Genomic DNA, 12227 nt, shown 5'->3' on the forward strand with positions numbered 1-12227 from the left:
CGACTATTTTTTTCCTGAGTTTGTAAAATCTTCAACTTTTCCTACTCTTGTCTTATAGATTCAAAAGAGCAAGGTTAATGAGGCCACCAAAATAGCCATTGATGTAGGTTTCCGTCACATAGATGCTGCATACTTCTACCAAAATGAGGAAGAAGTTGGACAGGCCCTCAGAGACAAGATAGCTGATGGAACTGTGAAGAGAGAGGATTTATTCTACACCACCAAGGTGAGCACTTGTGGCCAGAATGGCTGGAAGTCACTGTCAACTCAGATATGTTAACAATGAAGAAGACACTACCCCCTTGGTCTCAGATTAAATCATAGCTTTATTGCAAAGACACATTATAGAAACATAGAGAAGAGGACCAACAAGATGACTCAGTGGAAAAAGATACAGGCTGTCATGACTCTCAACCTCTTACCCTGGCAAGTCTATGGTAGAAAAGAAATGATTCCTAATATCCTATTTCTACAAGTGTGGTATCCACGTACATGCACTGATGCTCTCTCTCTCTCTCTCTCTCTCTCTCTCTCTCTCTCTCTCTCTCTCTCTCTCTTTCTCTAACATACACACACACACAAAAGTATAAATAAAAAAAAATTAAAAAATAAAGTCTTGTTTTGTCCCTAAAGTATCGTAAATGTGGGATACAGATACTCAGTATCTCTGAATATCAGACATTTTCTAGATGAAGTAGGGACACAGTTCTGTTGGATAATCTGAACTCTCTGGGCCCTAGTAACTAATTCTTCTGTAGAATCTCAAGTCAGGTTGAGAATATTGTTTACGAAAGGAAAAATCCTCTTCTGAAATCTGCACTGGTGGACTGGTATTTGTAACATTTCCTCAGGTGGAAAGGCAGTCTTCCAGTGTGATTCCATCTGAGTTGATGTCCCTACAGATGTCTCCTACCAATGTTTACACTGGTGACAGCTTCTTTTTAGATGGGATCTCTTAGAATTGGTTCTGGATTTGCTAAGAACCATGGATCCTTTGACAACTTTACTGCTGTTTGTTCAGTTACTTGGAAAGCTCACCCAAGAGGATACATCACTCTGCTCTGGATGGACTTTTAACTGGGAAATTCCATCTGGCTACCTAATAGGGCTTTCTACTAGATGTTTCCCAGCCCCCTGATTTATTGTTTTGCTATATAGCTTCTATATCTTCTCTCTGTTTTTACCACATCCATCTCATCATTTCTTGACTCTTTCAAGACCAAAACTTCTAATTCTTGAAACATTGAATTTGGTTGCTTTCTAAATTCTGCTCATTCTCCTGACATTGTCATCACTCAAGTAAATCTCAGTATTCTATTGAGGATGTGATCTATGATGAATAACATAATTTTGAGTAGTGTTCTGCAGAGTTTGTGGGAAAAGTTGGGTGACGGGAAAGTCATGATACAAATTGTTGAAAAAAATTTTAATAAAAATGCATAAAAACTTAGCCCAAGATGCTCTTAGCTTAGCTGAGACCACCATAGCACATATCAATCATTTCACCACAATGTGTGATTCTGTTTGGAAACTCTAGATTTGGGCGACTTTCCTTAGACCAGAGTTGGTTCGTCAGTGCCTGGAGAGATCACTGAAGAAACTTGGGCTGGATTATGTAGATCTCTGTATTATTCATGCACCGATTGCTGTGAAGGTAAGTTTTGGATTTTTATTCCCTAGATATGTTATGTCAGGCCAATGAGATTTTTTTCTGGGTTTTTACTGTGTATGATACATCAATCTGAGCTGAACAGAATCCATGATTATGAAACTGTGTGACAGTTGAGAGATGCCACAGGTAAAACTCTTCAAATGCTCGTCCTCCAGGCTTCAGGAAGGTTGAAGTTCAATGACTTCACTCCTTCTATCATCAGCATGTCCTCGGTTGTGGAGACTTCTGAGACTCCAGGGGGGGTCTCCATCTCCTCAGGGCATGTTCTCGCCTATATCTATCTCTCACTCTAGAACACAGAGATCTGAATTTGGGTAATGGACAATTAGGCTTGGGCTCCTTTGGGCCTCTAGGCTTCATTTTCTTGTCGAGGTACATGTTTACTGATCTCATCTGAAATACTCATTAATTTATAAATGAGGTATCATAAATTGAAACAAAAGCTTATAATTAATAGCGAAAGTCCCTTCCTTTACACTATTCTGCTATTGGGATATGGAAATTCCAACGGGAAGAGTCCTCATAGTTGGTGAGATTCAGTGTTTCATGAGGGTCACAAGGAAGAAAAGTGTTGGCAATCAAGGGGAAAATATTCCAGTATAATCTATTATGTAATTTCACTTTTGTTTCTCCAGAGTCCCCCCCCTAAAGACACATGTGCACACATGTATGTGCACACACTCCCACACACAGAGTGAATGTTGGATGAGTAAGCTCATTTGCCAATAGAAGTTGACTATTAGAGAAAGTTTTGTTAACTTATTTTCTCTCTACATTCTAGCCTGGAGAGGAACTTCTGCCAAAGGATGCCAGTGGAAAAATTATTTTAGACCTAGTGGACATTTGTGATACATGGGAGGTATGTACTGCTCTAGGCAATAAATGCTGTGTGTCAAGAGAGGAAGCAATTAACACAGAATTAGAAGAGATGGATTTTGTTTCATTAACTGACAAGTCTAAGGCATATCATAATGCCTAGACTTATAATACCTTACTATTCTAGGATCTTGTCCTAGGTAAAATGTATCTACTGTTCAGCTGATATCTCTGTGAGGCCTGCTCATTCCCGTGAGAGAACGAATGAGGAGTGGATATGGGGGCGAGAGGAGATGAGGAGAAAGAATGGGAGGAGTGGTGGTGGTGGTGGGAACTGTGGTTGGGATATAACACATGAGAGAAGATTAAACCACAACAGCAACAACCACCACAATCCCTTCTCTGTCTTTCTGTAATCTCATCTGTAGAGGAAGAGTTGAGAGAAGCTGAGTTTAATTTTAATCTCAGCTATGATTTGAGGTAGATATTTCTTTACCTCCTAGATCCTATTAACAATAAAAGCCATATAAAAGGTATTAGCTGAAAGAGACTCAAGAAAGGTTACAATACTATTCCAGGACAGATAAACACACCTTTGGAGAAGTATAATCTGCCTTAGCACAGAGCAGACTGTGATAGAGAATGAATCTTGCCACTATATACCCTATCCTGTATACAGATTTTCAACATTAAAGAGAAAATGTAACAGTACATTTTACCTAGCACAAGATCCTAGAATTCTTTGTCTTTGACTATAATGACATTTATTGAAGAACCATTATAATCCTGGCATCACAACAGATGCCAATGATGAGGGTGGGGAAGGTAAGGGGAGACTTATATGTACTTGCTGTTCTCAATGTGCATGTAAATGAATGCGCAGACAAATGTGTATTCATTTCAGGTAAGTACCTTAGGCAAGGCTGTATTCATGTGTCAAAATTGTTTTGAAATTTTAAACAAAATTATGTAAGTAAATGAAGTTATTATATAAGCAACTGAAATTATTATGTAAGTGTTCAAATAATCCCAAGGAGAATCTCCAAGGGCAGAGTACAAATAGGATTAACTACATACTTCTTCCTCCCCAGGCACTGGAGAAGTGTAAAGACTTAGGTTTAACCAAGTCCATCGGGGTGTCTAATTTCAACCGCAAACAGCTGGAATTGATTCTGAACAAACCAGGGCTAAAGTACAAGCCCACTTGCAATCAGGTGAGCTCTAGTTCACCTGGGCTGTGCCTTACCTTCTGTTCTTCACAAACTTCTTTCTTACTCCATATTCCCCAAATCTCTGTTTCAAACCAGCTATTTAGGTTTATAGCTATTTTCACTGACACAGGAAACATCAATTACGGCTCAGGTTGACTATATTGGGAAGAACAAGACAGGGGAAGGCAGTTTGATTGACTAAAATCACAACTCTTAAATGGAATACCATTGCTCAGTAACACTCACAGTGTGTGCTGTATGAAAATCATTTAAAATCTTAAAAAGAAAAACCTGATTGAAATAAAGCAGAGCAAAATTGTCTTGCTCCTATATTGTTCTGGTAGCACCCTAGATAATTTGTGTTGGTTTCTTTCCTAAATTTGTAATGAAAAATTTTTAAAAAACTTTTAAAGACTTTTTACCTTTGCACAATTTAAAGCTACAAATCCACCGAGAATTGTGTGGGTACAACTTCCTTCACCTGCACACATCAACACGCTAAGGCAATAATTTCTCTTCTCTACAAATTTGTCATATACATAGTATTTGAAGTTTTGAGGCAGGCATCACATAGTTTTAGCCCATATTTTAAAAATACATATTTTAAAATAATTAACAGTGCTTAAACACTGTTAAAACACGTACACTTTCAGCAAAGATTGGTATCACTAAATATTTTGAGTGTCAAAGTATGAATACGTTTTTTTTTTTTATTTTCATGGTACTTGGGAGTAAACCAGAGGCCTCACACACAGTAAGCAAATGCTCTAACACTGAGTTTTAGCTTGTGATCTTTAATAGATATTTTGAGGCAGGCTCTCTTTGAACGATCTGGTTGACCTGAAATTTTATTCTGCCTGCCTTACTCTCCCAAGAATCTAAGTGTTTGTCACTATACCCTGTAACACATTGTTTTATTTTGTATTTATTTATTATTTAAGACAATTTGTTTATTCTTTTTATTGAGCTATATATTTTTCTTTGCTCCCCTCCCTTCTTTCTTACTCCCTGTTCTGCCCTCTTCTATATATAATACCCACACTCCCAGTTTACTCAGGAGATCTTATCTTTTTCTACTTCAAATGTAGATTAGATCCATCTGTATGTTTTTCTTACAGTCCTCATTGTCATCTAGGTTCTCTGTTGTTGTGAATTGCAGGCTGCTTTTCTTTGCTTTATGTCTAAAATCCACTTATGAGTGAGTACTTGTTATATTTGTCTTTCTGGGTCTGAGTTTACCTCAATCAGTATGATGTTTTCTAGATCCATTCATTTGACTGCAAATTTCAAGATGTCATTATTTTTTTCTGCTGTGCAGTATTCCGTTGTGTAAATGTACCACATTTTCTTTATCCATTCTTTGATCGAGGGATTTCCTAGTAGTTCTACCCTTATTAGTAGCTCTCATAATTTTGGTTTTATTTTTCCCAGATATTGTTCATCATTTAGGCTTTGGATAATGGATCTGGGACATTTAGATTGTTTCCAGTCTCTGCGTACGACAAATAATGCTTCTATAAACATAGCTGAGCATATGTTCTTGTGGTATAATTGAGCATCCTTTGAGTATATACATAAAAGTGATATTGCTGGAACTTGAGGTAGATTGTTTCCTAATTTTTTGTGAAATCACCACACTGACATCCAAAGGGGCTGTACCAGTTTGCACTTCCACCACCAATGGAGGAGTGTTCCCTTTATCCCACAACCTCTTCAGCATAAGCTGTCATCAATGTTTTTGGTCTTGGTCATTCTTATGGGTCATTGGACATTCATAAGAAGAAATCTCTGAGTTGTTTGGATTTGTGATTCTCTGATAGCTAAGAATGTTGAGTATAGGTTTATGTGTCTTTCAGCAATTTTATATTTCTTTTTTGAGAGTTCTCTGTTTACTTAAGACAGGGTAGTCTTGTGTAGCTTTGTAGCCTGTCTTTGAACTTGCTCTGTGGTCCAGAATGGCCTTGAACTCACAGAGATCTGCCTGCCTCTGTCTCCTGTGTGCTGGGATAAAAGGCGTGCGCCCCACTGCTCTGCTATCCCCCCATACCACATCTAGCTTTTTTTTTTTTTAGAGCAAATTGATTCAAAGTAGCGAGGTAAAATGACCAAACATCACCACTGGGTGGTGTGTCTATGAAGTTTTTCTTGAAATCAGAGGTTCGGTCTCTTGCATTATATCCCATTTCCATCTTTTTTCTCTGTCCATTTCCCTTCTCCCTGTCCTTTGTTCTCACTCTCACTCTCTATCTCCTTTGATCTCTTTATGGAAGAAATTAAACATTTATTTTGTTAAAGTTCCCCACATGATAGGGGAAACTAGTCACTGCTCACTGTGATGGTTTGGTAGGTAGTTTTTGAATTTCTTATACATTGAGGATCAGAGCAAAAGGCTTGATAACAGAAGACAAAAGTCATATAAGTTCCTAAAGCTTAAAAGGCATGACGTTTCCCATCCAGCGCAGCCACTCTTGTTCATCTTTCTCCTCTCCATTGTTCCCCTTGGACATCCAGTCCTTCTACAAGGCTTCCACTTCTTCCCTCTCTAGGGGCAAAAGCTTGCAGTCTTCTAACGATGGCTATACCCAGTCCTTGCTCTAACAGGCTCCATTCTATACAAACTGACAGAGACTGCAAGTTGGAAATGGTTGACTTTAATCTTAAAATAAAAATAAAAGATAAAATACAGAAAATTGTATTTCTGGGTAAATTTGAAACATATTGTACTTTAGTCAGTATAGAAGTAGATCTGCCCTTAAGGCACTTTTAAAATAGACATGACCTTGTTGGCTATACATTCTAATACTGTTTTGTTTTGAAAATTTACAGGTAGAATGTCACCCATATCTCAACCAGAGCAAACTCCTGGAGTTCTGCATGTCCAAAGACATTGTTCTAGTTGCCTATAGTGCCCTGGGATCCCACAAAGCCTCAAACTGGTAATGAGACCACTGAACTTTATTTACGTATGTCAATAATTCCATGTTGACAAAGATTAACTTTTAACCTTGTGGAAAAGTTCAACTATGAAGAAACCATTTCAACATTGCAGAAGTTCCTATGCACCAGGGTTGAACTTCAGGTTCTCTAGTGGTCTTTTATTCTTGCTTTATCTGTCTACCTGTTTGCAGCACTAATAAGCATAGTTCTAAAAATAGATTTTAAGGGCCAGTTTATAAAGATGAGAGTACATATATTTTACCCAGGCCATTTTAACAAATGGGTGGAATGTAAAGCCCACATTCATATCCTTTCTAGAAACTTCCTTATTTCTGCAATATTTAATGTTTAATTTAGGAGGGACTTAGAACCATCTTCCCTCATAATATCAGCTAATGTTATACAGAAACCCAAAAGAGAATTTCCAGAAGAAAACATGATGACTTTCCAAGTGGTGATATTGACTTACAGAGTATCTAACATGTTACAAAAGATTTTTCAAAGGATATATGCAGCTGAATTCATGAACTTATAGTTGTATGTGCATTGATATGTTAAATATATAGTACTGCTATTACATTTATCAGTGATTTCTGAGTTCTGTTTGTAGACTCAGAGACAGTAGATTTGTGTATGCCCACACTGGTTGATTTTTTTCTTTACTTTTCTTTCTTTTTTTTTTTAACTTGACACTTGACACATGCCTAGACTTATCTGGTAAGAGAAGGAAATTATAACTTTAAAAAAAATTGTCTCCATTAGACTGGCTTATTGGCAAGTCTATGTGGTATTCTCTTTATTAATAATTGATGTGTGAGGGCCCAGCCCACAGTGGGTGGAGCCACCATTGTTGTCCTGAGTTGGATAAGAGAGGAAGTTGAGTAAGGCAATGGCCACCTTCCTTCATGGCCTCCGCTGCAGTTCCTTATGTGAACCTTTTTGAGGGTGCACTGTGATGTGGAAGTGTAAGATGAGATAAGCCATCTCTTTCCCAGGCTGTGTTTGTCATGATGCTTTATCATAGCAATAGAAACCATAACTAACACAGAGCATAAGAAAGAAGACATTTGATGACTGTCAAAGACATTGTCTCTTGTCCTGAGCTTAGTAGAGTGTAGCCTTTACTGTGAAAACTTGATTTTCTTAAGTAAAAAAAAAAATAAAACAAAGTTAATCAATAATATAAATAAATAGCATTTTGTATGCCTTTCAAGTTCTTATTACTTCTGAGACAGTTTTCGACACTTCTCATTTGCTCTAGAATTTTGCCTGTTCTATAGGAATGCTGTGTTTTTAGTTAAGAGGAATGGATTGAATTAGGATCATGCTATGTAGAGCAGGCTGTCTTTAAACCCATGAATGGGGACCTCCTACTTCAGTCTCCCAAGTGCTAGGATTGCAGACTTCTGCTCCCATGCCTATCTGGAATTCACATGTCTATGCTTTTGTGGCCTTTGTCATCACAATTACCTGAGCTCATGAAATTTTATAGCAATTCTCCTGAATTCTTTCCTTCTTTCCTCTCCCTCCCTCTCTGTCTCCTTATCTTTTTTCTGTTTCTTTTCCTTCCTTTCTTTCACTTCTTTTCCTTTCCATACTTTTAGTTATCAATTAATGGTAGCTAGAAATTATCAATGGAAAAATTCTAGAAAAGAAATATGCAATTCTTATTTTAAAATTTCATATTATCCTAAGTTACTTGATGAAATCACATGCTGTCTGAGACAATGATTAACCCTTTTTCATGGTATTCTCACCAAATCTACTCCATGTTTGCGAGCCACTTGTTTGTTTGATTTATCCAAACTATCATAGCATGACAGGGCTTGCAGTTAGGAACTTTTATTTTACTTAATAAAGTCTCAAAAGTATGAGAATAGGACTTCTTGAAACTTGGATAGGGCAAAGACAGACACTTACTTCATTTAAAAATGGGCAAGTTCTCAACTTAATGAAAGAGAAAATTTATACATTGAGATTTCCAAGATCCATGATAAGACTGAATCTTCTACCATGAAATTGTCAAGAAGAAAAAGGAAATTCATGCTAGTTTTGAATACAATCAAATACAAGGTTCACTTATTCATCAAACATAAGTTGGAAAAAGTATTTCATATATACATATATTTATAATACACGTTGATATCAGTGCTATCCCCAGACCCTCTGAAGATAAAAGGGAGTTTCTGTATTTCTGTTATTTTCTATTATATGGATACCTGTACTACACAGTATTTATCTTCCCGTCTATTGATGGATAACTTAGTTGTTTATAATTGCTACAATAATAAATAAATCACTTTTGAATACTTACAAAATTTGCTTTAATTATACCATATTGTACTTCTCAAAGGTCTTGGAATATAGGTAAGGGGGCAATATATTCCAGATTTGGTATCTCTGTGAGTATATGTCTGAATTTTTTCAGTGATAACCCATACCTTCTGGAGGAACCCATCTTAAAGACCATTGCCAAGAAACACAACAGAACTCCAGCCCAGGTTGCCCTGCGCTACCAGCTACAGAGGGGTGTGGTAGCTTTGGCCAAGAGCTTCAATGAGAAGAGAATCAAAGAGAACTTTGAGGTAAAAGACCAGGGCTATTTCTCCAGAATGAGACCATGGGGGCAATTTCCCTCACATGGGAACACTTGCTATTTATTTGCTCTAATGCGTTGCCGCCTTCTTCCACCCCCACACTTGTGTGATACAGACAGCATTTTGAAAGGCCAGCAGAGAAAGCGTGGCTTTCCTCCACACTGGTTTGCCTTTTACTATTTCGTTAACATGCTGTATTGAATCTCCATTACTTCAGTTGGTTGTGGGAATATTTTCAGATGGCAAAGAACTTTAAATAACTTCATTTCTATTTATTGTATTCTATGCTTTTCAAATCCCTGTTTGTACTAAGGACTGCCATTTGGATTAAGATTAAATTAAAATACAACTGCTTGTTGGTTAACTCACTGCATTATATCAATACATTTTTGCTTTTTTTTAAACTTCCATAGTTCTGGTCATGGGTCTGTGTTTGTTTTCCATTAACTTACAATTATTTAGTTATATACTGGTGAGCTTTCTGAGGTATGGGATGTTATATATGAACATTTCCCCTTTAATCATTAGTGTTTCTCTATAAAAAAGGAGCTAGATAAATTTATAGATTGACCATATGAAGAAATCAATGATTAAAGTTATTCCTTAAATGTTTTTTCATATGTGCACTAGCTAGTCTCTCCTATCAGTCAGTGGTTTTTCATTTGTTTTGTTTAGAATCCCATAAGGTTAAAATTTAACTCTATATGTAGTTTCTGTATGTATTTGTGTTTGAGGGCACACTCACCAGCACACAGTGGGTAGCCAGAGAATAACTTGTGGGAATTATTTCTGTTATTCTACTACTGCACCTCAGGGTAGAACAAGCACTGTCACCTGCAATATGGCCGCCATATTACTTAAAGAATGTATTTTTCAGAAGGACATCTGATGTATAGATAGATGGACAGTGTCTTGGTTTCTTTTCCTATTACTGTGATAAAATATCCCAGAAAAGCAACTCTAGGTAGAGAGGGTTTATTCTGAATCATACTTCAAGGGTACAGTCTACTATCACAGGGAAATTATAGTGGCAGGAGCCTGAAGGAGCTGGTCACTTTGCATCCACAGTCAAATGTAGAGAAGGTTGAATGCATGCTCACCTCTTCTCTGCTTTTTGCAGTGCAAGATCCCCTGCTCAGGGAATGATCCTACTCACAGTCAGGATGGGTCTTCTTATATCAGTTAGCATAACCAAGGTGATCCTATACAGGCATGCCCTACGACTCACCTCACTGATGGTTCTAGATTCTATCAAGTTGATTATGAACTTTAACCATCATAGATACCTTCAATAGATATAGATGATTAGAGAGATATATATTTAAAATTACATAATATGAATAAATGTAAATTATGTATATATATAATATTAGAAAGGTCCTTTTGATTAGAAAAAGAATAATGTTTGATAATATTTGAAAAAATGTGATGATCAAGTGGTATTGTTGAACAATTGACCAGGGGAAGATTTTCTTCAACTGAATCAACTCTTGGAAAGGAGTTAAATTATGATGTTTCGGCGGGGCGGAGGTGAGGGTCTATTCAAAGCTGGATCAAACTCCCAGATAGCAAAGGAAGGAAAGCTCAAAATTTGGTTGAGACTAAATCTAGTATTTCATCTAGATTTAAAAATTAATTTGGGAGTTCTTTTTCCCTGCCTTTCTTAAGATTAGGGATTGATGAGTCTTTCTTTTGTGAAATGGATCAAAGTAGGAAAGAAATGGATAAGGAGGAACCTGCCATATTCAGCCAAAAGTTTTGAGACCCAGGCCATCTGGAGACCAATGGTGAATAAAATTATTCTCTTAAAGTCACCCTTGGTGCTATCACCCTTATATTTCCAGGTAGAGGGATGCATCAATGGCTTATTTATTTATTTATTTTTTCTGAATTGCCTTTCTATCTAGGTGTTCGATTTTGAATTGACCCAAGAAGACATGAAAGCAATTGATGGCCTCAACAGAAATTTTCGATATGTTAAATTTTTATTGTAAGTATTTCCACTAGAGTGTTTTATGGGTTATTGGCTTTTTGAAACATGGAGGTGAACCATGAAAATGTTCTAAAGGATCCAAGAAATGATCAGTTTAGCTAAGCATTTGCTTTTTAATGAGTGAGTTTAATATATGTGTGTGTGTATAAAATAATAAGTAATGACAGATAAAAAGGTTGCACACATAATTAAATTGTGCACTCAAAATATCCAGAAGTTGACTGAGACAGCAACTTTAAAACAACCAGCCTTAGTTCTCAATAGAGAGGGTCTCAAACAGAGGACAGGGTCTGCTCAGGTGTGGCTTCTAGGTAAAAGGACATATGACAGCAGAAAGGTTGTGTTAATATACTCAATGTTTAGAAACATTCAGCAAAGTCCAACTGGGGAAGTTGAGGCACTTCCTAATAGACAGTCTTGAGCAGAGAAGAGTGAGCCCCTAGGGTGAGAATTCCAAGTAAAACCCCAGAAGAGAGAGATAACATTATCCAAATGGGTGTTTATAACATCCAGCAGAGACCTGGGAATATGGAGATCTACCAGTGACTGGTGATGAGGAATTGAAGTCAAATTCAAGATTCAACAGAATCAGAGACTCTAGGATCTGCTGCTCAAGAATGCCTTTACTGACATTCTGTGAAGTTTTCTTTATTATGGAAAGCTCAGAGTTCAAAAAAGGGGGAGAGAAATGATGGAAAACATTCAGATTATTTCTTATCACTAGAGGTGCTCAAGAGACGAGATTTCTTGACTGAAGGGGATTGTTTGAACAATGCCTTTGAGCACACAAAGCTGCACAGCTAATAAGGGGAGGGGACACATCTTACCCTTGACATTCCTTGGCAGGTGGAAGGCATTCTCCTCTTGGGAGTAAACAAAGGGCTATGGGAACAGAGTTCACACAGCAGAACAGTATATCATTAGATGCAGGTCACAGGGGAAGATGAGGCAGTTCCCATGGCTGAACATCCAGCTTCTTTTTCCAATGGCAGGCAATTTAC

At 37.2% G+C, this 12227-nt stretch overlaps 1 protein-coding gene across 1 annotated transcript in view; it reads left to right on the top strand.

Moving 5' to 3' along the window:
- Positions 1-12227, top strand: part of LOC142848374 (aldo-keto reductase family 1 member C15-like) — a 52021-nt gene that overhangs the window by 37994 nt on the left and 1800 nt on the right. The window contains exons 5-8 of the mRNA XM_075970299.1: positions 3580-3702; positions 6526-6635; positions 9065-9221; positions 11141-11223. Of these exons, the coding sequence (XP_075826414.1) occupies positions 3580-3702; positions 6526-6635; positions 9065-9221; positions 11141-11223 (473 nt within the window). The remainder of the gene's footprint in view (positions 1-3579; positions 3703-6525; positions 6636-9064; positions 9222-11140; positions 11224-12227) is intronic.

This window comes from Microtus pennsylvanicus, chromosome 4 (assembly GCF_037038515.1).
Source record: "Microtus pennsylvanicus isolate mMicPen1 chromosome 4, mMicPen1.hap1, whole genome shotgun sequence".
NCBI classification, from domain to species: domain Eukaryota; kingdom Metazoa; phylum Chordata; class Mammalia; order Rodentia; family Cricetidae; genus Microtus; species Microtus pennsylvanicus.